At 40.8% G+C, this 27,926-nt stretch overlaps 1 protein-coding gene across 1 annotated transcript; it reads left to right on the plus strand.

Moving 5' to 3' along the window:
* Positions 1–642: 642 nt before the first annotated feature.
* On the plus strand, positions 643–27,926 carry LOC128417407 (transmembrane protein 68-like). Its single transcript, XM_053396030.1, has 12 exons — positions 643–998; positions 2,697–2,861; positions 6,039–6,229; positions 6,685–6,745; positions 9,682–9,821; positions 13,798–13,901; positions 14,429–14,485; positions 18,601–18,713; positions 21,700–21,890; positions 24,394–24,454; positions 24,904–25,043; positions 27,822–27,926. Exons 1-12 carry the CDS (start codon positions 719–721, stop codon positions 27,924–27,926), a joined length of 1,608 nt encoding a protein of 535 aa, XP_053252005.1. The 5' UTR covers positions 643–718.

Below are 27,926 nucleotides of genomic sequence, written 5' to 3' on the forward strand. Positions count from 1 at the left end.
TTACCTGGCAGCAGAGCTGCAATCCCACTTTGCAGTGTATCCCAAAATGCTTCCAAACTTCAGCTCACCATTCTCCCCACCCTCCTTGTTGGGTGTTGTGTTTGTGCCACAGAAGTTCAGTCAAGTGGTTAGGTTCAATGTAGGAAACAACCATGTAGCAGAGAGAGCTTTTACTTCAGGGGCAAAAAGACACACACTATATATACACGTTCTTTGCAATTGTTAGAAGAAGTCTTCACTCTCTGAAGACAAGAGGCCATTTCAGATTATAAAGTAAGTGCTGAGACAAACTCCACACAGCAAGTGCAAAGTCTAGTGGCTAACGAAGTCCTGCAACTGCCATTTCTGCTGACTCATGGAAAAGTAACTCCTTTTCCACTTTCCTTAACACTTCAGCCATGAAATGAAAACAGCTTGCTTTACAACAAAGAACATGATGATCGTACATTACTAATTTTGTAGATCTCCACAATGAATGCTGGGGGGGGGGGATGACTGCTTGGCTAGTTACAGTGGGGAAAACTAGATTTCATGTAATCATGAATGCACTGGGTTGACAGTTCAAACTGATGTACTGCATTTTCTGTTTTACAGGTAAACAGTGGGGGGAAAGATACCATCACAACTGAGGCGAATTTCACTTGATATATTTATTTCATTGGCATACACTTCTGCTCTTCTCATCTCTTGGCATACACTTGCTTCAGATCAGGAAACAATGAGCTGGATTACTCAAATGCTGGAAAACTGGATTAGTGTTACTTATTTGGAAGAATGCCTGAACTCTGTGGTTCACCCTCTGTGGTTATTTATCATTCCCATTTTGCTTTATTCTTTCTGGTTATTTTTTTATATATTTTACTGTGTTGTCTCATTTCTGTTATATATCTACAAGAAGATGAATAACCAGCAAGAAAATGATTTTTATAGCAAATTTTGGGACAAGGCAAGGCACATTATGTATCACTGTTTCGATATATATGGAAAGATATGGCATGGTGAGTAAAGGTTTCTTTCATACCAATAATTCAGTCTTATCAGCTCCTATACTTTCATAGGACTGAGCATCAGAATTTCAGACTTGAAACACTGGAACAATGGTTGCCACAGTGCATCAGGAGTGTAGCTCTGAACCCACCTCAGTGTCATAAGAGCTACAAGTTTTGGTTGGCTTTGTAAGGATCAAAACAAAGGCATGGATATTTATATATGTAATAAGCCATCCTAAGGAAAAACAAAATATTTTATGAGGTACGTACAAAATCAAGACGTATTACAGAAGAAAGGGTGAGTTGGTGGCTGCATAAACACCATACATTTTAATCATATTTAACCCCCCCCCAAACCTGGAGAATGTTGCTTACACTTCACAGAGCTACAATTAGCAAAGCCCTTTAAAAACAGCTTCATGGATTGTCACAAGAGAAATGTGTTGTGGGTACACAGCCAATGTAATTAATATAACATTGTATAGTGAGACCTTGAGCGTGCAATTTTCCTGAGCACGATAAACCACAAGGCAGCTCTGAAACATAAACTATGGTATTTGCCAGCACAAGTTGTGTTGATGGCTACTACTTTAGATGGACACTGTGGGAAACAGGACAGTGGGCTATAGAGGCCTTTGGCCTCATCAACAGGATTCTTCTTATATCCTCCCAGAAGACTGCTAAAAACCCTCCAAGTATTCCTGTTCTCCAGGGACAGTCCCAGATTTACCGACACCATCCTGGTAGGGTTTCTGATTTGATCCTGGAATGCCCCGCTTTTCTTCAGGATGTTTCTATTTTCATCAGAGAAATGTCAGAGGATAGGGAGTTAGGCAGCCAAGTATACAAAAGTTTTTTAACGTTTAATATTTTTATATATGTTGTAAGCCACCCAGAGTGGCTGAGGCAACCCAGTCTGATGGGTGGCGTATAAAGAATACAATTATTATTGTTATATTATTATTATTATTATTATTATTATTATTATTATTATTATTTGATGGGCTTATTTTCATTTGAGAAATGTTGGAGGGTATGTTGATGTTGCTTTAGGAGTTGAAGCATAAATCAGAAATACACTACTAAAACTAAGCCTGGGCCTCAATGATGAAACCCTGTAGCTACTTATAACATGGTCAATGGTGCATCTGTCTGGAAAACAACTTTCTTACTTGGTATATAGTGATTCAGAAGATGGTCTGAAGATGTCTGGTTGGAGCTCTTAGGGATGGGGAAGAAATGTGCTCCTGGCCTAAGATAGCTCTTCCCCAAAGTAGCGCTCTGTACAGAAGGATAATATTGCCATTCAAATAAATAAATAAAAGTCTCCAAAACATTTAGTTTGATATCATGTTAAACCATCTCAAAGGGTCAAACACACATAAAGTAGATTAAAAAAGCAAAATAACTGAAAGACTGGGCAAAAATGTTTCCATCTGCGTCCAAAAGGAAGCAAGGAATGAATATTCCAGGAGAGAGTCCCCTCCTGCCCCTTTAGTTCTGCGACCACCAAAGAGAAAGTCCTGTTCCTCTTGGATACTCTCCTGGCATCCAGAAAGCTGGAATAAATAGCAGAGCTTTGTACCTGATCTTAAATTTCATTTCCCCCCCTTCCGAAACACTGTTTTCTTCCAATAAAATATTGTGATATTTTATTTACCTTTCAACAACATAATATTTATTTGTTGCCATTTCTATTATTTTCAGGTTATGAAATTATTGGCTTGGAACATCTCCCTCAAGGACCAGGGATTGTTATTTTTCATCATTCAGTTTCCCTTCTCGGCTATTCTTTCTTTGTGGGCAAAGCTTATAAAGAGAAAGGAAGACTGTGCAATACAGTAGTTCATCACTTCTTGTATAATCTTCCAGGTAAATTATTTAAATTAAAATTGTGCTTTTTTGCATAAAACATGTGCCAAATATGACATGAAACAATGCTATAGAATACAAAACAGTGTATCTGGCAAAAAACCACAGGTAAATAAAATAGCAGCAACAGGTGAAACAGTAAATTAGTGGAGAGGTTCTTTCTCACCAAGTCCCTGCAAGTAAGACAGAATGTAGGATGAATAATTATTTCCAATTCATTTCTTTCTTTCTTAAATTTGTATACTGTCCTTCATCCGAAAATCCCAGGATGTTTCTCAACACAAACTACACCTTAAGGAAGACTCAGGGCATAGTATTGAAGTGAAAATGAAATGAAATATTGTGGACAATAGGTTATATAACAGCCTAAAGGATCTGTAAATTAAATTAAACTAGCCAAATCAATATACAGTTAGGCAGGAGGAAACAGGTCACTCCACTTTTATGGCCATGTTTACAGACAACATTCCCTCAGAGTAAAGGACTGGAAGAAATATTTCCTCCTTGTTCCTAGAATCATGGGCACATGACTTGATGAGCACAAACCAGTACGTTAGGTATAGCACTTTGCTTAAAAGTGAATATAAAGTTTTAATGCATCAGATTGCCATCTTCCAATGTCCCAGATCTGGTGGGATGCCCATGAGAGCTGCAGCTGTGGCTGTACCTATGCGAAAGGAATGCAAACCAAACTGAACTGGGTCACAAGCTATGGCTAATTGGGCAGAGAACTGTCCAAACTTCAAATTGATCCTGGGAGAGGAAAAGGTGACCCACACACAGGCTGAGTGGCCAGATAGGCTGCAAGTCACAGGGCATAAAGGTACATCATGGCAACTCTTGTTCATGACCTTGGAGCCAAAGCCTTCTGGCCCATCTTGGACTGCCTTAGGAGAATGCGTACCAACCCATCTGTGAACTGGACATTCTGGAACAACAAGGCCTGCCCTAGACATAGAAAATAACTCGTAGGCCCAAAGCCCCACGAAAGGCAACCAATGAAACAGCAGGAAACAGCTGTTCTTCCAAAGTGAAAGAACACAGGGACAGCAGCAACAATAGAGCATCTGGTATTATGGGCCTACATTTATCTGGTCTGTTCTGCTCTTGGTCCTAAAGTGGATGGGCCATAGAAGTGGTCCTGACGTCCTTGAACTCCTGGTGATTAGGCAAATATGGCTGCCTGGTACAGGGGTCCGGAGTAGAAGAAATGCCCAGTTGAGGTATCAATTGCCAAGGTTTGCTCGGCATCCTCATCAGGTTGTGCACAACACCCAGTGCCAGCTTGCGTGGCGATTCCCACCCCCCACCAGTTGGAATAAAATTAAGACACAGGACACCAGAATTTAAGGTTAATGGGCAACAAATGGCCACAACCTTATTGGTTACAAGTAAGAGCGGTATTGGCTTTAGCCATTGGACCTATCGGACTATCCAGGATAAAACCGGAAGGGACTGAACACCAATGGGGGAGCCCCCGAGATGCACATCCCTAGGCGCTCCCCGAGGGGTCACCGCTCGGGGGCACGCTTTAGGCCCTAGCCTCCATAGGTTTCGGACGAGGCAACGCCCCCCGGAATCCTTTAACGAACTACCCTTCATCATTTGGGGTAGGTGATGACGCTCCCCCCCAACTCATCAGCATAATAATACCCCTACCAAGTACAATGCTTCGCATACAATTTGACCCTGGATATCACTCCCAAACAATTTCCATCCTCAGCATCATATTCTACTGGAGTTTGGTTCCAACAGCAACTCCTGATGCCAGAATTCGAAGGAAGTGGGACAAGGGGCAAGTGACCTTGTTCTTTTTTCGTGATCTCTTGTAGGCATTTGATGCCATTGATTATGGCATTGTCCTGGACTGTCTCTAAGGAATGGGAATTGGGGGCACTGTATTACCATGGTTCCAATCCTATCTTTAGGACCGATTCCAGGGAGTAGCACTATGTTATGGGATGCTGCAGGGAGTAGGCAATAGAAGTTTTGGGGAGAGGTACCATCAGTATGCTGATGACACTCAGCTCTCTTTCTCCATCACATCTGAATCAGGAGAGCCTGTGCATTCTGTGAGCCATTGCCTGGACGCAGTGGTGAAATGGATGAGGAAAAAGAAGTTGAGCTTGGATCTTGCAATGTCCAACAAATTGGTCAGTTGCTTGTTCTGGATAGGTTTGCACTCCCCTTGAAGGAGCGGGTTTGCCGTTTGAGGGGCTTCTGGATCCAACTTTGTTCTGGAAGGCTCAGTTGAGGACCCTCTATCTTTTCTAGGCCTAAGTAATTTCAGGGTAATCAGGAGACGAAAAGACAGTTACAGGAAACAACAAGACATTTACACTGATCAGTGCCCAGAGCTCCAGCAGTAGGTCAGTTAGGTCATGGGCTGTTAGGGCAGATCCAGTCTGGTCCTGTTGGGCTCAAAAACCAGTCATTAATAAAGATGGATGTGTCTTACTGGGAAGAACAATTCACTGTATTCATACACACTTCGTGGCAACTGGGATGGGGTTGGGGCTACAGCTAAGGAAAAGGGCAGAAGCACACATACATGCCCATGGCTTTCATAGCAAGTCCAACCTATTAAGCAATGTGCAGTGATCCCAGGAAGCATGCCTCCCCCAAACACATGGTCAATCAAGCACTCTCACAGACAGTTTTTATGCCCCCATGTGACACTGCAAGCAAACACTTGTGGCATCCTTTCTACACAGTGTTCATGGAACCTCCACTGCCAAACCCCCCACATCATCTTCCCCTGCATGCAAACAGCAGCCACACTAGGAAACTATGACAACACATAAGTCAATTTTAAAAATAAAGCAAAAGAAGTGAGGTGAGAGCCCAAGCAGGCCCAGTAGCACAGAGAGTTATGTTGGGGGGCATTCCACTGGGTGAATTAATGGAGCATCTAACCCCCTGTCTGGGTGAAAAGATGGGCTTATGCTGGTGGAGGCAGGTTTCCACCAGCCTAGGTTCCTCCCTGTTCTCTCTCTCTCTCTCTCTCTCTCTCTCTCTCTCTCTCTCTCTCTCTCTCTGTATCTGTCTATGTGTGAATGTCCACTGTATCCTAGTTGATCAGTAATCTTTGGAATAAAGACACTTGTATAGTATTCACACTATTTCCTAAATGAGAGCTATATAAAATGCATTTTTCTATTTGGGGCTTTCTTTTAGGGACAAAGATCCTTTGTGATGTGCTCTTATTGAGAGATTTCAAGAAAGCTGAATGTGTGGAAATTCTGAAGAAAGGCCATTTACTGGGCATTGCCCCTGGTGGAGCTAGAGAAGCATTTTTTAGTAAAGACTACAGTTTAATGTGGGGTAACCGCACAGGTTTCGCTTGGCTAGCTATGGAGGCAAAAGTGGTGAGTGATCTTTGGGCAATTTGCATTGTCCTCACAATTATCCTGGATATGACATACTGTGTTGACATCCTTGATCTAGCATCCTCCATGGCCGAGGATTGCAAATATCCTGTTTCAGGGTCAAATGATATCTGGAGTTCCAAGTATTTCCCACCCCTGCTTTTAAAAAAAGCTACTGAAATCAATAACGTTTAATAAGAAAAACAACTTTTTTCTTCTTACTCTCTTCAATTCCTCAAAATCTGGGGGACAGCTTGTGAATTTTCTTCATCTGAGATATTTGAATAGATCTGTCAGGAATTCTGAAGCCAATCACGTCTGGCTTGTTATTATAATGCCAAATGTGAATCATTCCTTCTAGTCTTTAACAAAAATTAAGGTGGAATGGTTGGGGGGAAGTAATTAACTAGTTCTCACCTTTCTGTTATTGTTTATTTCCTATTTTATTCTTTTAGCCCATCATCCCTATATTTGCACAAAATGATTCTGAAGTGTTCAGGACCTTTGGAAATACAAGTGAGTTAAATTTATTATGTTCCTTGGTTGATCAAGATATCTAATTTCAGGCAAAATACATTTTAATAATATACAATGGTGTTTCTTAAAAAATGAATATCTATTTCCTACCTACTCTCAAAATGCCAACTAATTTCAAATTTAATATGGGGTCGCATTCTTTCAGAATATTTTTATAGAAATCACCCCCCCCCAAAAAACAACATTTAAATACATAGTTAACAAATAAAAAAAATCCTTCCAGTAGCACCTTAGAGACCAACTAAGTTAATTATTGGTATGAGCTTTTGTGTGCATGCACACTTCTTCAGACAGCTGTTTCGACTACAGCAGATCAACACGGCAACATGGCTAAAATACTTTAATAACCTGCCTGGAAAAAAAGAAAAAAGAAAAGGGAAAAAGGGGAAAGCATACATATCAACGTACATAGAATAGAAAAGGATATATAAAAAAAGAAAAATAAACGAACAAAAATTAAGCAAAGTTTAACTCTATCGAAATAATAACTTAGACTGCCTTAAGACCTCTTTCCTAAAAAAATTCTATTTGCTATAATTCAGCCCTATAATAATATTTCTTATATATAGTGACCTTCAGTATGGGTTGAATCTCTTTACTTATTTGTTACTGATGTTGGCTTCCTTCTGCCTCATTATGATTTCAATTTGCATTAGCTTACTTACCCCCTTGTATTTAATATTAATCCTCATCTTGGTATGAGGAAACAGTATGTCACTATTTGCGGAGTTATTCAAGACACAACCAGGTCTTAGTAGTATAACCTTGTTTCATTAAATAATTGTTGAAACATTCCCATTCTTTTTTGACTTTGTCTGCTGATTTGTTTCTTATTGATTCTGTCATTTTCGTGAATTCCAAGTACTCGCAGAGTTTTAACTGCCATTCCTCTCTTGATGGGATAAATTCACTCTTCCAATACTTAGCTACTAGCAGTCTAGATGCAGTCACTGTGTAGAGGAATATTCTCTTGCTTTCTTTTGGAATGTTATTTGTTAAGATCCTTAGTAAGAATGCTTCCGAGGTTTTTTGTAATGTAAATTTTAATATTTTTGTTAATTCCTCATAGGTTGTGTCCCATATTTTTTGATTCCTGGGCACATATGGAAAAAGGTTTCCTCATATAATTTGCACCTCCAACATTTATTATCATAATTTTTAGTCATTTTGGCTAATTTTGAAGGGGCTAAATACCATCTAAATTGCATTTTCATAAACTTTTGTTTAATTACGTAACATGCTGTGAATCTTAGATTCTTTCTCCATAGCTCTTCCCATTTTTGTAATTCTATAGGATAACCCAGATCTTGCACCCACTTTAGTATCACTCCTTTTACTTCTGGAACTGCAAATCCACCTCTGTCTCTAATCTCTGTTAGTAATTTTACTCCAGGTTTTTTACCCTGCCAAATGAATTTTGCCAGATCTTTCTCTCACTCTTTAAAACATTTAACTCCACTGATTATTGGTAATGTTTGGAATTGGAATAACATCTTTGGTAGCACTCTCATTTTAATTATTGACATCCTGCCCCACAGTGACAGATTTAACCTCCCCCAAATCTCCAAATCTTTTTTTTATTTCTTTCCATTTTTTTACATAATTGTAATTAAAAGGTTTATATTTTTTGTTGTGATCCAGATGCCTAGGTATTACACCTTATTTGTTATTTTTAATCCTGTTTTAGTTTACAATCCTCTTTTTTCTTCTTCACATGTTTTTCACGAATAATTTTGTTTTTTCTTTGTTTAGTTTAATGCTGAGACTCCTGAATTCATCCATTTTTGTCAGTGTTTCTAATATGCTCTTTGTTGGGTTCTCGGTGGTTATGATGATGTAATCTGCAAAGGCTTTGAGTTTATAAAATCTGTTGCCCAAATAAATACCTTTTATTTTTGGTTCTTTCCTTATAGCTGTTACTAATGTTTCTAATATGGTGATAAATAAAAGTGGTGAGAATGGACAGCCTTGTCTAATCCCTTATTCAATGTTAAATGTTTTTGTTAGTTCATTATTTATGATTAATTTTGCTTATTTATGATTATATATTGCCTTGATTCTGCAATATATTTTATTTCCTAATTTCATTGCATCAATGGTGTTCAACAAGAAATCCAATGATGCATGATCAAATGCATTTTCAGCGTCCACTAACATCATTGCTGATCTTTTATTCCCACCTACCCCCAAATATTCTAATAAACTGATAATTGTTCTTGTATTGTTATATATTTGTCTTCCCGGGAGGAAGCCAGCCCAGTCTTCGTTAATTAGTCTATTTAATATCTTTTTTAATCTGTTTGCAAGTATTCCTGTAAAAATTTTGTAATCTAAATTTAGTAATGAAATTGGTCTATAGTTTTTGGTATTCATCAGATCTGCTCCTTCTTTCGGGATCAAGGTTTTTAAGGCTTCTTTCCATGACTCCGGTGTCTTCCCATTCTCTAATATATTGCTCATAATCTTTTTCAGGGTTGGAAGTATGGCCTCTTCTAGTTTTTTTAATAGTAACTAATTGAAATTCCATCTGGGCCCGGAGATTCCCCAACTTTTGTTTGTTTTTTATTACTTGTAGTATTTCTTCTATTTTGATAGTTGAATTTAAATATCTATGTTCCTCTTCTAATATTGCCAGTAATTTGTTTTGTTATAGATAATCATTTATTTTATTCTCATCTTTATCTTCTGATTTGTACAGTTTTTTATAATAAATTACAAAGCACTGTTTTGTTTTTTCTGGGTCTACTATCTCTTCCCCTTGATCTATTATTTTACCTATAATTTTATCTTTTTGCCTTTTCTTTATTAACCAGGTTAACATCCTGCCGAGTTTGTTGGCCAATTCAAAGCTTCTTTGTCTCATCCATTTGATATGGGGTCATATTCTTTCAGAATCTTTTCCCTTTCATACACAGGGTTGGCAAGATGGGTATATGAGAAAACTCGATGTTTACTCCTTCCTGTATATGGAGGGTTTCCAGTGAAATTGAGGACATATATTGGAGAACCCATCCCATATGATCCAAATATAACTGCCACAGAGCTGGCTGAAAAAGTAAGTACCAGGAAATATAAAACAGAATAATCTTTCCTATTGTTTTTTCACTTTCTCAGTTCTAAATTGTATTCTGCATACTGGCTTCTCATTCTGTATGACCCAGAGCTAGGCTTTATTATATATATTTTTGTGCATTATATTGATCACTCAGCTTTTCCTCTGCTTAACTTGTTGAGACTAATTAAATGCCCTCTGAGCTACCAACTTTGAACCCCCAACAAATTTTTAGATATAGAATCATAGAATCTTAGAGTTGAAAGGGAACCAAGGGTCATCTAGTCTACTCCTCTGCAATGAAGGAATATCAACTAAAGCATCCATGACAGATGGCCATCCAGCCTCTGCTTAACCTTGTACCTTCGGGACCGCCTCTCTTGGTATGCCTCACGGAGGACCTTGCGGTCTGCAAATAACAACATCCTAAAGATTCCGGGCCCCAGGGAGATCAGACTGGCCTCGACCAGAGCCAGGGCCTTTTCGGCCGTGGCCCTGGCCTGGTGGAACACTCTCTCACAAGTGACTAGGGCCCTGTGGGATTTGACATCTTTCTGCAGGGCCTGCAAGACGGAGCTATTCTGCCAGGCCTTTGGTCAGGGTTCCGTCTGACTCATTTTCTCCTTGTATAAGAAGCATGAAAAATAAGAAAAAGAGATAAAGGGAATTACATTAGGCAAGGATGTTTTCAAAATTAAAGCTTTTGCGGACGATATTATATTAACAACCGAGGAGTCAGAAAGCAGTTTAATGAAAGCATTGAGGATAATGAATGAGTTCGGGAAAGTAGCAGGCTTCAAGATAAATATGTCAAAAACAAAACTTATGGTAAAAAACATACAAAAATTAGAAAAGAACAAATTACAGAAGAAATTAGGATTGGAAATTGTTACAAAACAAAAGCAAAACATTTAGGTATAGAAATGATGATGAAAAATATTAATCTATTTGGAAACAATTATGAAAAAGCCTGGAAGGAAATTAGAAGAGATCTAGAAACCTGGAGTAGATTAAAGCTGACATTAATGGGGAGAATATCTATAATTAAGATGAATGATTTACCCAAAATGATATATTTGTTCCAAACAATACCAATAATAATTAAAGAAAATTGTTTTGATGAATGGAGAAAATATCTAACAAAATTCATATGGCAAACCAAAAAACCATGCATAAAGTATAAACTAGTAAAAGATAAAAGGGAGAGAGGAGGACTGGCATTACCGAATTTAAAATTATACTATGAAGCAGAATGTCTGGCATGGCTAAAAGAATGGATTATATTGGAAAACACTAGTATTTTAAATCTAGAAGGTTTTGACAATAGGTATGGATGGCAAGCCTACCTAGCGTACAAGAAGGTTAAGGTACATAATGGCTTCAAAAATCATATACTCAGAAATTCATTGTTGAAAGTTTGGAATAAATATAAACCGCTATTAGAGCCACAAGTTCCTATATGGATCTCTCCATTAGAAGCCCATGCAGTTAAAAAACTCAATATGAATCCGAACTGGGCAACATATAGACAAATACTGGAGGAAGACCAAGGAAAGTTAAAATTAAAAACATATGAGGAATTAAAACAATATGGGATGGATAATTGGCAATATATACAATTTAAAAGTGTGCTTAAGGGAGATCAAAGAAAAGGTTTCGCCAAAGAACAATTGCTATTTAGCACCATTATATTACAAAACAATAGGAAATTATTATCGAAAATTTACACTCTATTATTGGACTATGATTTGATGGATGAAGAGGTAAAAGGAACAGTGGCCAAATGGGCAAAAGATATCGGCCACACTATATATTTAGAACAATGGGAGAAACTCTGGCGCGAGAATAACCGCTTTACCACTTGCTATATGATAAAGGAAAACTTTGTTTAAATGTTTTACAGGTGGTATTTAACACCAGTTAAACTCGCCAAAATTTATAATTAAAATCCAACCTTTGTTGGAAATGTAACAAAGAACCTGGAACGATAATTCATATGTAGTGGGGTTGCAAGAAAATAAAGAAGTTTTGGGAATAATACATGAGGAACTTTAGAAAATGCTTAAAAAACCCTTCATAAAAAAATCCTGAAGCTTATCTGTTAGGAGTGGTAGGCAATGACATACCACATATGAAAAAAAAAATGCAACAACAGCTGCCACTAAATGGAAATCTCAGGACACACCAACAAAGGAAGAGTGGATTTGTAAATTAAGTGAGTATATAGAATTGGCAAAATTAACTTCAGTTATAAGATATCATTCAAATCAAAAGTTAAGAATGGAGTGGAAGTATTTTGAAGATTGTATGTCAAAATATTGTTCTAAAAATGACATGCTAATAGGCTTAGAATAAAAAAATGTAAGCAATAACAAAACCAATAAAGAAAGAAGGAAAAATCAGAATTTAACAAAAATAATTTATTCTACAATGCAAGGAAAAAAAGGTAGAAAGAAATATAAAGAAGTGGAATTGCTGTGGAGTGAAGTAGAGGGTGGGTGGTGGGTTTTATAATTAAGTGTATAATTATGCAGCTGTTGTAATTTAGATATTATATTTTATGTGAGGGAATCATTGGGAATTTTGGTTATTATGTGTATATGTTAAGTTTCAGTAAAGATCTTTGGGGAAAAAAGCATGAAGGAGGTTCCCAGCCCACTCAAAGGTGCTTATAATATCAGTGGAAATCAGTGGTTACAGTTGGTAACCGCTTTCAATTTTACCCTGAAGATTTCCACTTGTCCGGTTTTAATTTTAATTTGTTTGAATTAATTGTGGGATGTATCTTAATTTATTGATCGCTTGGTTTTATGCATATTGTCTTATATGATGTGAGCCGCTCTGAGCCCAGCTTTGGCCACGGATGGTAGGATACAAATAAATTATTATTGTTGTTATTATTATTAAACACCTTCACAACCTCTCAGGGGAGACTGTTGAACTGTCAAAACAGCTCTCACTGTCAGAAAGCTCTTCCTGATGTTGAGTTGGAATTTCCTTACTTGCAACTTGAAGAGTGGCTATGGAAACCCTGTCAGATGGGTGGAGTATAAATTTTAAAAATGATGATGATTATTATAAGGCATTGGTTTGAGTCCTACCCAGCAGAGCAGGAGAAAATAAGCTTACTCCATCTTCCATGTGACAACCCTTAAGATATTTGAAAATGGCTATCATAACTCTTCTCAGTCCCCTCTTTTTCAGGCTGAAAATACCCAGCTTCTTTCACTGTTGCTCATAAGGTTTGCTTTCCAGACCCTTAATATTCATGGTTGCTTTCGTCTCCCCCAAGAACTTTCTGCTTTCATTCTTGCTTCACCCTCTCCCTCCCCACATCTAGTTCCGGCTTTTGGTTGCTTGTTTGAAGGGGCGGAGAAGTAATTTATTTTTGCGGGTGTGTGTGGGTTGAATCCTTGGTTGTCCTGTGGTTCCTTCCTTTTACTTCACATTGTTGGGATGCAGGCATCGTCATTTGACAGTGGTGTGGTTTGTTTGCTCCTACTGCGTTAAATCTGTACAGATGAGAAAGTTGTGGAGAGAAAGATCAGCTTTACTGAGGCATTATTGTGTTAAGGGTGCCCTTTAGGGACCTGCCAAGGCAGTATGCCTAGTAGGACTTGCATAGTTCCTCTTAGGCCTGGTACACACATTTTGGGTGAACACTGCAGAGCAGGGTCTGAGTGAGCATTATGGGTTCATGCTCAAGGTTCAATATGCAAGGAGACAGTAATTTCCTCCCTCTCCTTTGCTGGGGAGCCAGTTGCATATGCCTTAGGATCTGGAGAGATGGTTTCCTACCACAATTAGCTAAAAATCCTTATCTGCCCTTACTTCTGATCCCAGAAAGAAATTACATATTGTGCTTCTTTAGCTGGAAAAAATGGGATATTTTTAATGCTACTGGGTCTGACTCCTTTAGGTTTCTCCTATTCCTTTAGCTATAACATAATGTATTCCTTTGTTTTTGTTTTTTCAACAGACCAAGACTGCACTTGAAAATCTTCGGGATAGACACCAAAAAATGCCAGGAAGTATATTAAGAGCTCTTTCAGAACGATTTGATAAGGATGACAAAGCTAACTAGTCCATATAAAACAAACCATAGTTCTGTAATAGGAAAATTTAATAATTATGTAATTAAAACCAAATAAACATGCAGAGAATTGTACTGGATTGTGTATGACTTCTTTGGAAGGATTGCTAGCTCAGTAGCTCAGCACCTCCTGTCTATGCAAAAGTTTTCGAAGAGGTGCAAGTCCTTTCTTGCCCTATCCTGCAAGACTCCCAGAATGCCCCTTTTTGTGGACTTACACTGCTAGAGTCAGAATCAAAGTGTGTAATGGGAGGGTGGGTGTTTAACTGAAACATGAAATAATGTTACACTTGAAAGAGTAATCCCTATAAATCAGCTGCATTAAAACAGTGACAATTCTTTTATATTTGGAAAAGGCATTTTCTGCTAGTTATCCATTTTTATTTCCAAAAAGGACTTTATGCCAGGTTGTTAATTCCACAAGTGAGTGAATTCAGCAATGGAGTCTGGATTCCCAGCATCCCCCAAGTTTCCCCATGGCCATATACTCTCAATTTTAGACTGTTTTCTCCTTCAGTTTTTTACTGGAGAGTGAGAGAGAGAACAAACTAACACCCCCCCTCACTAGGGCAAGGTTAGAAACCCAGATATAAAAAGGCCAAATGGGACCTTAAACATGTGGTTGTGTTAACGGGAAAATCCGAGGGCTCCCTTGGACAAAAACAAAGACACCAGCCAGGATAACTTGGAGCAAAACAGCAGCCTGTAGGCTTGGCCTTTATTGAACTGTTGCAACAGGGTGCTCCCCTCACTTGCAGGAGAGAGGAAGGACCCAGAAAAATGGTGTGCAAGGTCTTATAAAAACTTTTGAAATTGCCACCCTGTAGATCAAGACCACCCCCAGAAACATCATACATACATCACAGAAAGGAGGGGTTGAGGAAGGGGTTGTGGTGGTAACCTGAGTGTCCTGTCACCTGGCTGGTTCCCCCTTTCCCCCTCCCCATGAGTACTTTCCAGGTGACAGAGGGGAATTTGCAGTTTCCTGCCCCCAGAGGGTAGAGCTGATTATTGTCCTTTGTTCCAGTCCGTGCTGAATCCACTCCCATATGCAAGTTCTTTGTGATCTTGATGGTCTTCTGTCTAGGACCATCAGGGTTGGCATAGCAACTGGGCAGGGCTCCTGTTGTATGTGCTGGTATGCTCAAGGGATTATGGTGGCCTGTATCAAACCTTCCCCATTTTGTAGTCCTTCCTTCATGGAGTAAAATAAAAGTGGAACAGTGCAAATCCAATGTATGGTTGCTTTTCTATGAATTTATAACAGAAGCATAGCAAATGTAGTGTGTGAGTGAGAGTGTGTGTGGAGTTTGTACAAACTGAATGATGGGGGGGGGGGTTTCCTGCAACAGTTGCCACTACAATATGTCTTTTAGTTTTTCTGCGGCATCTTCAAGTCACACCAGGGTGCCATGGCCTTACACATTCACAGTGCTGACTTCTGCTATTTACCGTATTTTTCGTTCCATAGGACGCACATTTTCCCCTCCAAAAATTAAGGGGAAATGTGTGTGCATCCTATAGAGTGAATGCAGGCTGCGCCGCTAAGCCCAAAGCCAGAACAGGAAGACGGAGCACTGCGGAGCGCTCCGTCTCGCTGTTCTAGCTTGGGGATGGCTGCGCGCACAGCCTCTCCAGGGCAGCGGGGTGCCTTCACCCCGCTGTCCTGCAGAAGCTAGTAAGGCTGTTCCCAAGCCAGAACAGCGAGACGGAGGGCTCTGTCTCGCTGTTCTAGCTTGGGGACAGCTGCGTGCACAGCCTCCCCAGGGCAGCGGGGTGCCTTCACCCCGCTGTCCTACAGAGGCTAGCAAGGCTGTTCCCAAGCCAGAACAGCGAGACGGAGGGCTCCGTCTCGCTGTTCTAGCTTGGGGACGGCTGCACGCAAAGCCTCTGCAGGGCAGCAGGGCGCTGCGCTCCCCCCCCCAGCCCCACAAGCTCTGGTGAATGTACCTTGAACGCACCTTGTTTTAGAGCGGGAGAACAAACCCCCCCCCCTGTTCTCCCCCTCCTATGGTCCGGTGCGTCCAATGGAGCGAAAAATACGGTACTCACATCTAGGCCTAGGCAATGTACCAATACATCGCCCGGGTCCGGTATGAGGGGCAGACTATGATGACAGTTTCACTCAGCAGTATATTGCTGGTGAAACCGCCACATTCTGAGTCCCTCTGCTACCAGCGCCAAGGGAGAAACAAGCTGCAGACGGGTGCTGGAGGCAGAGGGACTCAGAAGGATGAGTGAAACCTCATTGTCTGCTCTCATACTGGCCAAGGGAGAAACAAGCTGCATAGGTGAAACAGTTGCTCCTTCCTCTGCCTCTTTAAACTGCTTGGCTGAGACTTGGCTGAGACTGTTGCCCTCACCTACAGGGAACCAGACAGAGGGCCTTCTCGGTAGTGGCGCCCGCCCTGTGGAACGCCCTCCCATCAGATGTCAAAGAGATAAATAATTACATGACATTCAGAAGACATCTTAAGGCAGCCCTGTTCAGGGAAGTTTTTAATATGTAACGCTGTACTGTTTTTAACATTGATTGGGAGCCGCCCAGAGTGGCTGGGGAAACTCAGCCAGATGGGTGGGGTATAAATAATAAATTATTATTATTATTATTATTATTATTATTATTATTATTATTATTATTATCACCTCACCCAAGCAGTTTTACACAGCCCCCAACCCACCACTGATTGCAGGAGCTGAGCCAGCAGTGGGGTGGGGGCTCCATTAAGGTGCTCCCCCTTCCCAGAAGAGAAGGTGTCAAAGTGGGTTTATCACCAAACCTCGATGTTCAAAACCCAACACCACCCAGCCCTACTCAGGAGCAAGTCCTCCTGTGCAAAAGGAAGTTTACTCCCAGGTAAATGTGTAGGAGGTTTAAAAGCCTCATTTTTTTCTTGAGGGCACAGAAATTAATAGCTTGGTTTGTATATCACATTAAACCATAAAAACAAATTACCGTATTTTTCGTCCCATAGGACGCTCCGTCCCATAGGACGCACCTAGTTTTTTTGGGGGGGAAATAAAGGAAATTCCCCCCTTTACTTCCCGCCCCCCAAAGCAGGTCGGGGAAACCTAACCAGGTCGAGGAACAGCGGGATGGTGGCGCTGCGCCTCCCTGCTGTCCCCCGAGCTTGTGGGGCTGGCCAATGTCTGCCCGGCGCGAGGGGCGCTCTGCTTCAAGGCACCCCGCCCGCCGGGCGGCAGGCTGCTATCCGCAGCGTGGGGAGCCCTGCGGGGAACTCCTGCAGGGCTGCCTAGGCTGCGGATGTGTTCCCGAAGCGCCGGGCGCTCTGCTTTCAGGGCGCCCGACGCTCCGGGAAGCAGGCTGCTATCCGCAGCCTAGACATCCCTGCGGGACCTCCCACAGCGCTGCCTAGGCTGCGGACGTCTTCCTGAAGCCTGGAGAGTGAGAGGGGTCAGTGCGCACCGACCCCTCTCGCTCTCCACGCTTCAGCGAAAGCCTGCATTCGCCCCATAGGACGCACCCTGATTTCCCCTTCATTTTTGGAAGGGGAAAAGTGCATCCTATAGGGCGAAAAATACGGTATAGGGCAATAGCATGCAGCAGGTATTGAAAGTCCAATTTGTCATGTTATCTGAACCTGGACTAGTGGTTTCTTTCATGCCAATAGTTTGGCATGAATGTTTATGCACATTGGGCCAAAGTAAGTTGCTTAGGGTTGCCTTGGGCAAGATAAAGCAACTAACAAATCTAACAAACAAACAAACAAACAAATGTAAATAAACGGTAATAAATAAATAAATGGTACTTACTGAGGGAGAGATTTGGATCACAAATGAACCCACCCTGCCCGTTCTTGGGGCTGGAGTATCTGCTGGAGGGGACATTTCCTAGTTGCAGATATCCACCTTAACTTCCTTCAAGATCCTCAGAGTATTAGCACCATTATACAGATGGTTGACAAGGCCAGGAGTGTCCTATCTTGACTGCTTGGTTCCATTCATGCCAATGAGGCCAGCAGCACCCAAGCAGCAAAGAGCTTACTTTTCTACGGGTGGGCCAAGCGCCTCTGGTTCCTCAGCACCACCCAGCAGAAGTCCCCCCAATGGGGCATTCTGGGGGAGGCCTGAAGTGGAGGCTCTTCACAATAGGAAAAGCACTGCTAGGGAGGAGTTGCACTGGTGTTAAAAGGAGCTTCTCAGTCTTTCGGATGAGTCTGCGGTCTCAGGTAAGGCTGCCTCAAGCTGTTTGCGCCTACATACTTAAGCATACTTAAGAACATTAGAACATTAAGAACATTAGAACTTTTACAAAACTAACCAGGGATGTTTGTTGAGATTCCTGCATTGCAAGGGGTTAACTAGACGACCCCTGGGTCCCCTCTGAACTCTAAACTTTAGGATTCTATGAACAAAAGTTTTTACTTACATTCCTGGTAAGCCTAAATTGCCTTTAATTCAGTCACCTCTCTGGAGAAGCACCTGAAATCCTGTCTGCTGCACTTTTTCGATGGCTAATTTCCAGCCGTATTGAAACACGTCTCTTATGTGGTGCTGTCAAGAAACTGTGATAGGTGTGCCATCTGTATGAAGAAACTAAGCATTGTGAAAAAGGCTTAGGGCGCCGGCTGCTTGGAAGTTGTGGTCATTTGTAATCAAACATGAAATATGGAGTCACACCTACAATAGCATTCATATAGCACAATAACACATTGGGTTTTACTGCAGGCAGCTGGTTGAAAAGCTTCTTCAGGAGTTGCCCCTGCAGTATGCATTGCTTGATCAGGAGCAAAAAAGTTCCAGGTTGACATGCTTTGACATCAAAGGGTCTCTGGTATTCGGTACATGTTCAGTATTGTCAGGTAGAGGCGAAATGTTTGCATACACATATGATGGTCTGTTTTACTCTCTTTTTGCAGAGGGGAGGCATTCCTTCCAACAGAGAAGTAGTATTTTTCCTGCATTAAGCATGATTTTCAACAGGGGAGAAATAATGTGATGCAGTCACGGACACATCAAAAAGAAATATCCATGCGAAAAGGCAAACAGAACAAAAAAACAAGAAACCCCACACGTTTCTGATCTTCCCTAATGGATTTCTGCCTTCTCACTCCCTTGCAGAGACATGGACAAGGCATGTTCTGTCTCTTGTGTTGGGCCTGTCTGGTGCACTTTTTCGTAGGCTAATTTCCAGCTGTATTGAGAAACATCTCTTCACATGGTGGTTTCAAGAAACTGTGATAGGTGTGCCATCTGTATGAAGAGACCAAGCACTGTGAAAAAGAGAGGCGGCTTGGTGAGCCAGTGGCTTGGAAGTTGTGGTCATTTGTAATCAAACATGAAATATGGAGTCACACCTACAATAGCATTCCTATGGCACAATAATATATTGGGCACAGAGTAAAGATAGAAATTGTGACAAGTGCGTTTGCTCCCTTTGATGGTAGCTTCTCTCCAAGCCAGGTAAAATATGTATGTTGTGTATTACACAACCTTAACAACATGTTCTGTTGCAATATTGAATCCTAGTGCATAAGTGAAAGCTCTTACATTGGCACGTGACTCTTTAATTCAACAGCAAATGAGGATTTCATTAATGCTACTGGGTTAGAATCCTGAACCTCAAGTAATCACCCTCAGTAATCAGTTCTACTCCAATAAACTTGACCAGTCACTTGTGCTCCAGGCATTTTCTGAGATCTCCAATACCATCTTTTTGATCACTGAAATTAAATTCTGCCATGCCAATTTTACTGCAGGCAGCTGGTTGCTTGATCAGGAGCAAAAATTTTCAGGTTGACATGCTTTGACATCAAAGGATCACAGAGACATTAAAAACAAATATCCATGGGAAGTAAAAGGCAAATAGAACCAAAAAACAAAAAACCATAGGTTTCTGATCTTCCCTAGTCACTTCATGAATCACTTGAAGAAGAGTTAAAACCAATTAAAACTCATTAAAACAGCTTAAAACCTACTAAAAGGCAGATAAAAACCACAGGCTTTCCAGAGAGAGATGTTGCCTTGCAAGCTGCTGAGTCCCTTCCAGGCACTGTCCTACTTCTTCGCCTGACACTCCTGAGAACATGAGGGAGCCCTGTTTGCTTCAGTGTTGAGGATGACACTTAAGAGACAACCTGTCAAGTGCCTACCTTAATTCCCAATTCTATATCAAGACTTTGACAGAAGTGGTGAGCATGCCAACTTGAAAATTCCTGTGTCATCCTAGAATTTTAAAAGGAAGTGAAAAGTGCAGTGTTGCTTTGGGCCATTTACAGCCTCAATCTCTTCTCCCAATAATGTTTCAGGCATCTTATTTGAATCAGGCTATGTTTCCAATAAAGCATGTAGGTTTGGATGTTTTGGCCCTTGATCACAGATTGCAGGTAAATGTTATCTGACCTCAAAACATAAATGAGAATGACATTTTTACCCCAGTAATCGCAAGGTAATTCCTGTGTTTCCATGCTGAAATATTGTGCTTTCTCGTATTGTCTACATTCCTCTTCAGGGAATCGAACAATTGGGGTAATCTGGATAATGTGCTATCTGATATCTATGCTGTGACTACAAGCTCCCATATAATAATTCCTGCTGACTTTAATGCCAGAATAGGACAAGGATTAGGTGTCCAACTTGATGATTTCCTCAGGTACAATGAGTATTGCAAAAACCAGTCATTAATAAAGATGGATGTGTCTTATCCTGAAGAACAATTCAAAGTAGGGGAAACTACTTTAGAGTATGTTCACTAGCAAGCTTCCTGTGAAAAATTCACTGTATTCATACACACTTTGTGGCAACTGGGATGGGATGGGAGCTACAGCTAAGGAAAAGGGCAGAAGCACACATACATGCCCATGGCTTTCACAGCAACTCCAACCTATTAAGCAATGTGCAGTGATCCCAGGAAGTATGCCTCCCCCAAACACATGGACAATCAAGCACTCTCACGCACAGCTTTTATGCCCCCACGTGACACTGCAAGCAAACACTTGTGGCATCCTTTCTACACAGTGTTCATGGAACCTCCACTGCAACTCCCCCCACATCATCTTCCCCTGCATGCAAACTGCAGCCACACCAGGAAACTATGACACCACACATAGGTCAATTTTAAAAATAAAGCAAAAGAAGTGAGGTGAGAGCCCAAACAGGCCCAGTAGCACAGAGAGTTATGTTGGGGGGCATTCCACTGGGTAAATTAATGGAGCATCTGACCTCCTGTTTGGGTGAAAAGATGGGCTTCTGCTGGTGTAGGCAGGTTTCCACCAGCATGGGTTCCTCTCTGTGTTCTATCTATCTATCTATCTATCTATCTATCTATCTATCTATCATCTATCTATCTATCAATCATCTATCTATCTATCTATCTATCTATCTATCTATCTATCTATCATCTATCTATCTATCTATCTATCTATCTATCTATCTATCATCTATCTATCTATCTATGTGTGAATGTCCACTGTATCCAAAACCCATGCAGCCTATAGGGATTGAAGATTGAAGATTGTCCAGCAAGACACTATGGGCTGTATTTTTATCATGATGCAAACTTGAATATCCATCTATTGTACTAGAGACTTGACTTGAGGATCACTTGTCCAAAAGGTGGTCACCTCAGCACTCAACCTCATTCTGTGAGCTTTCCAAAAAAAGGCTGTGATCAAAAGAGGAACTAGCATAAAGTTCCCATTCCATGAAATCCTAGTTGATCCGTAATCGAGCAATATCTTTGGAATAACGACACATGTATAGTATCCACACTATTTCCTCAATAAGCCATATAAAATGCATTTTTCTATTTGGGGCTTTCTTTTTCAGGGAAGAAAGTATGTTTTGATTTGATATACTTGAAAGATTTCAAGAAAGCTGAATGTGTGGAAATTCTGAAGAAAGGCCATTTATTGGGCATAGCACCTGGTAGAGCTACAGAAGCAAACTTTAGTAATGACTACAGCTTAATCTGGGGTAACCGTACAGGTTTCGCTCGGCTAGCTTTGGAGGCGAAAGTGGTGAGTGATGTTTGGGCAATTTGCATTGTCCTCACAATTATCCTGGATATGACGTACTGTGTTGACATCCTTGATTTAGCATTCTCCATAGCTAAGGATGGCAAATATCCTGTTTCAGGGTCAAATGATATCTGGAGAGCCATGGATTCCCCACCCCTGCTTTTTTAAAAAAGGTACTGAAATCAATAACGTATAATTAAAAAAATGGCCTTTGCCCCCCCTTTTTTCCTCTTCAGTTCCTGAAAATCTGGGCAACAACTTGTGAAGTTTCTTCATCTGAGATATTTGAAAAGATATTTTGAAGCCAATTGCATAATCTATGGACTTCCGGGTTAGCGCCATCGACTAATGGCGGATTCCCTCTGAGCTCCGGAGGGAATCGGCTCCACAGGATTGGGTATTGCCGCTGCGGCGACGCGGGGACCCTCAAAAATCACAGGCGGTGAAGCCTGTGAACCTGGTGACTTGGCGGGCACCATTTGCGCCCCCCAGACCTGCGAAGGAGCCTTTTTAAAGGCTTTGGAACGGGGGACGGGGTGAGCGGCACGGTGCTGAGAGTCGACTGCTTCTCCTGTGGAGTGAAGCCGCATTGCCATGGTCGGAGAGCACTGACTTCTTCTTGTGAACAATTGGATTCTAAAAGTAACAACCCGTGAGTACTACGGAAATTGGAACTGTAAAGAATTTTTTTTTTTAAGAATTAGGCACGATCGGGGAAGGTGTAAAAAGGAAGTCTGCCTCCCCATCTTGTAAACAAGTTAAAGCAAGGACCTGCTAACTAAGGTCGAGAGAACCTCTTTTTTCCTTCTTTGGTAAAAGACTTTAATTTCACGGTTTGGCAGTATAAGAAATCTTGCTGGAGGATAAAGAGCTAATTTTGGGAGCTGAAGTGCCACCCTCCCGGACCTGGGAGTGTTCCGCGAGAGAGCCTGTTGATGAGGTACTAAAGAGTTTGACAGCTGTCAAATTAGCTGTCAAGACGGAAAAAGAGAACTTTGTTTCTGTTGCTTCTGCTGGTTATATCTGTTACAATTTTGTTACAATTTTTTGAAAACAAGAAAGAACTGATACAAACTAACTGGATTTTTGGATTTGAACTGGAATGAATATTAAGAAACCAAAATCCCTCTAGAGGGGGTTTTGGGACATTACAAGAATGGCTGGAGGAGGGAGAATTCAGGCTGAGTTAGACAGAGTCTTTGTTCTCTTGGGAAAGTTACAAGGCCAAATTGATGTTTTGGCTATAAATGTTACAACTCTGGACTCAACTGTAAACAATATCATTGAATCTGATAAGGATTTGAATCAGGAAGTTTATTCAACTGAACAGAAAGAGAAACTTGACAACTTTGAGAATTTGGAGAAGGAGACATATGCTGTCCCTGAAGAAAAGGAAGGAGTAGCTGTAATTCTGCAGATGATGAAGGAGGACTTGAGGTCTGACATGATGGTAATGAAGGAAAATAAGAACTTGATGTGGAAAATCTGGCCTGAATTGGAGATTGAAAAAAGGAGAGATCTCCTTATGTGGAGATCTGAAGACCTAAGGATTACAAATTTGCTTAAGGTGGAGGTTGGAGCCTCGGGGACATTTGGACTTGAAAGGAGTAAGAAACAAGATTTGGGCTCCACTTTTAAGTATGGAGGACTGGTTGGAAGAAACATGGATCCTGAAGGGCCAGAGCTTCTCCGAGATTTGGTGTTTAATTTTAAGGACTATCAAAAAAACCGGCAGAGAGGAATTGAGAGAGAATTAAGAGCCTTGGATGTGAGATCTCCAGGCTAATACTAGATTAAGACTGATGGACATTTGTTGGGGACTGAAACCGGGAAAGGGGTGGGGTGGGGTTTGGGAATCCAAAGGGTACATACTTATAATGTGTTTTATTTTTATTTTGTTTTTGTAATGTGTATGAAAATTGGGAAATTCGTGAAAGGGAATTTGGGTCGACTTTAGAAAGAATGTTTTAAGAATGTGTATTGATGTATAAGTATTGATGTTTAAGTTTGGATAAGGTAAAATTGGTTTTTTAAAATGAACTAAATTAAATGAAAATAAGGTTAGCAAAAATAAATTGAGGAAATGGATGAAAGAGAAAAAGTAAAATAATAATATGTTAAATTAAGTATAGAAATAGGTTAAAAATTATGGATAAGGATTTGCTGAATTAACAATTTGAACAGGAATACAAGAAAGGGAGGTATGAGGAGGTCAGGGAAATATGTTATTGAAAAATAGGTATTGTGAACTTTATGTGTTTTTAATCTTTTTTGCTTTTTCCTTTTTGATTCTTTTTTATTGTATTAAATTTGAAAATCTTAATAAATATATATATATTTTTTAAAAAACTATTGCATAATCTATGACTTGCTTCTCATAATAATCCCAGATGTGAAGCATTCTTCTTTGTCCTTAACAAAAATAAAGGTGGGGTGGTCAGGACGAAGTAATTATCCAGTTCTCGCCTTTCTTTCATTTTTGTTTCATCTTTCATTCTTCTAGCCCATCATCCCAATATTTACACAAAACAGTTGTGAAGCATACAGGAGCTTGGGAAAGACAAGTGAGTTAAATATCTTATGTTTCTTGGTTGAGCAAGAGATCCAATTTCAGGCAATATACATTTTAATAATAGACTATGTTTTTTTAAAAAAACCAATTATCTATTTCCTACCTACTAGCAGAGTTTATCTGTGCTGCCTGCCTCAGTATTGAGTAAATATGCCTTTGTTTAGTTTTCTATTAGATTTAAAAGAAAGCTATAGTCTATAAGAGGGGTAGGAAGCCCAACATAGACAGGAACAGATCAGGAAACAAACCATATTTTGCAGTCTGTTGTACAACTTATGATCCCAATTGCCAAGAGATGAGAAGAGCTGATTGAATGTGTTGCATATCTTTTCCCAAGCACTCATATTATTTAACTCTTCCTCCTTGGGATGGATTGATTGCAATTGCTTAACAGAATGCTAACTAAGGTCCAATTTGATATGCGGTCACTTTCTTTTACAGGGCTGACAAAATGGCTGTATGAGAAAACTCGATGTGTACTCCTTCCCACTTATGGAGGGTTCCCAGTGAAATTGAGGACATATGTTGGAGAACCCATCCCATATGATCCAAATAAAACTGCCACAGAGCTGGCTGAAATAGTAAGTGAACTTTATACTTGGAAATACAAAAACATAGGAATTTTTCCCTAATGTTGATCTCCTTTTTCAGTTCTAAATCGTATTCTGCACACTGACTTCCTCAATCAATACATCCAGAGCTAGGCTTCGTTATATACCTTATTTTTCGCTCTATAAGACGCACCAGACCACAAGACGCACCTAGTTTTTGGAGGAGGAAAACAAGAAAAAAAATATTTTGAATCTCAGAAGCCAGAACAGCAAGAGGGATCGCTACGCAGTGAAAGCAGCAATCCCTCTTGCTGTTCTGGCTTCTGGGATAGCTGCGCAGCCTGCATTCGCTCCATAAGATGCACACACATTTCCCCTTACTTTTTAGGAGTCAAAAAGTGAGTCTTATAGAGCAAAAAATACGGTATACTTTTGTGAATTATGTTCACTTTACTTATTGATTCTTAAACTTGTTGAGGCTGAGTTTCAATATGTGTGCAACCATGCATTGCACCAAACCCAGAAATGACCCCAAAATGTCACATTTTTGGAGTGGGTGTGGAAGGGGGAGTGTAGCAATCGTACAGAGCCCCCGGTCGTTTCACGGACTATTGACCTGTACACCACTGCTTTATTCTTCCGCTGCCACCAACCAGGTATCTTCTGGTGAAATACTGAGTCTCAGTCAGGTTGTAAAGTCAACAACGAAGATTAAAGTTTATTGAAGAACAAACAAGCTTTAAATATATTCAGAATGGTTTCTCAAATGCGCGCCCTTAACTAGATGTGGCACCATCTCACACTGTCACACTCTTCTCTCTCACTTCTATCCGTGTCTTTCACTCTGTCACAACCACTATGCCTCTGTCTGACCTTCACTCCTCCATCTCCCCGTGGTAAACCCCTGGCCTGAACCTCAAAACCGGGTAGGCTCCGCCTCTGAGCTTTCTCATTAGTCGGTCTACATTAACCATTTCCATCCCTCCTGTACAAACGTAATCACAAGGAATGGGCAAATGCCACAGGGAGTTTGCAGGCTCTTTTAGTGGTGTTTTGATTATATAGTGGTACCTCTACCTATGTGCCCCTCTTATTACGTATCCTTCGGGATACGCACATGGCAAACACGGAAGGATATTTCCTGGTTTTCGCCCCGTGTGCATGTGCAGTAGCGCTCTATTGTGCTGTGCGCATGTGCTGAAGCGCTCTATCACGTGTGCGCAGAACAGGCACCTCCGGTTGCGGAAACCCATCTAGAGCTCCAGAACGGATCCCATCTGCAAACGGAGGTACCACTGTACATGATTTCACTTAAATGTGTGGTTCCTCAGAATGTAACCCCCATGTAAATGGGGAGTAGCCTGCACTATATCTCTCCTTTTTAAATGTTTGTTAATCTGCTCTAAGAAGGCATCATCCAAGTCTTCAGTCTGTCTTGGTGGCCTATAGCAGACACCCACAGTAAGGGTTACTGTAGTTCTGTCTCCTACAATTTTTACCCATATACTCTCAATCTGCTTTCCATGCTACAGATCATGAATTTTTGTAAAAGTTTACACATCCATTCAATATAAAGCCCTTCCTGTTTAGTTCATTCCTTTTGAATAGGTTATACCCCTAAATTCCTACATTCCAGTCATGAGACTCATCACACAAGGCTTCATTAATGCCTACCAGGTCATATTTGCCATCCTGTAGTAAAAGCTCCAATTCATCTTGCTTGTTTCCCATACTCTGTGCATTTGTGTAGAGACAATTGAAGCCATGAATCATTCCTTCCTGGTGCTTCCTTCTTGTAGTTTCTTGCCCTTTAGTGGGTTTCTGGAGCTCTACCTCCTGTGCATCTATATAGTTATGGCTTGTGCACCATCAACCTCTTAAATGAGATGTTGTTTTACAGAAGACATTTCAAACACAGATGCCATTTCTAGGGTACTCTAGGGTATTGTATTGTGTGACAATATCTTAGGTGTTCCTGCAGGGGGTGTCACACTTCCCAACTTTCTCAAGGAAGTCTTGGGAAGTGGACTTCCAAAGGCAGGGGGTTAAGGGAAGGAGCATGTGGGGGTCTGATGGCTAAAAGGAAGGAGTTTTGGAACATGGTTTTTATGGCTGGTTCTCCCCAAGCGCTTTATGCTTTCATTCTTGCTGAACCCCCTCCCTCCCCACATCTAGTTTCAGCTTTTGGTTGCCTGTTTGAAGGAGCAGTAGTTTACTTTGGTGGGTGTGCAGGGGTTGATCCTTTGGTTATCCTGTGGTTCTCTTCTTTATTTCACATTGTTAAGATGCATTACATTGTCATTGGACAGTGGTGTGGTTTGTTTGCTCCTACCACATTGAGTCTATACAGTAGAGAAAGTTGTGGAGAGAAAGATTAGCTTTACTGAGGCATTATTGTGTTAAGGGTGCCCTTGGAGGACCTGCCATGGTGGTATGCCTGGTAGGACTTGCATAGGTCCTCTTAGGCCTGGTACATGCATTTTGGCTGAACACTGCAGAGCAGGGTCTGGGTGAGCATTCTGGGTTTCATACTCAAGGTTCAATATGCAAGGAGACAGTAATTTCCTCCCTCTCCTTTGCTGGGGAGCCAGCAGAATATGCCTTAAGAACTGGAGAGATGGTTTCCTACCACAATTAGCTAAAAGTCCTTATCTGCCTTTACCTTTTATCCCAGAAAGAAATTACATATTGTGCTTCTGTAGCTGGAAAAAATGGGATTCTTAATGCTACTGGTTCTGACTCCTTTACCTTTTTCCTGTTCCTTTAGCTATAACATAATGTATTCCTTTATTTTTATTTTTTCAACAGGCCAAGACTGCACCTGAAAATCTTCGGGATAGACACCAAAAATTGCCAGGAAATATGTTAAGAGCTCTTTCAGAACGATTTGATAAGGATGACAAAGCTAACTAG

The sequence above is a fragment of the Podarcis raffonei genome, chromosome 7 (assembly GCF_027172205.1).
Source record: "Podarcis raffonei isolate rPodRaf1 chromosome 7, rPodRaf1.pri, whole genome shotgun sequence".
Classification (NCBI taxonomy): domain Eukaryota; kingdom Metazoa; phylum Chordata; class Lepidosauria; order Squamata; family Lacertidae; genus Podarcis; species Podarcis raffonei.

Coding starts and splice junctions, on each gene's coding strand:
- LOC128417407 (XM_053396030.1), top strand. CDS start 719: ATGAGCTGGATTACTCAAATGCTGGAAAACTGGATTAGTGTTACTTAT. Junction 6,746..9,681: donor CAGGACCTTTGGAAATACAA/GTGAGTTAAATT, acceptor TTTCATACACAG/GGTTGGCAAGATGGGTATAT. Junction 21,891..24,393: donor TAGCTTTGGAGGCGAAAGTG/GTGAGTGATGTT, acceptor TCATTCTTCTAG/CCCATCATCCCAATATTTAC.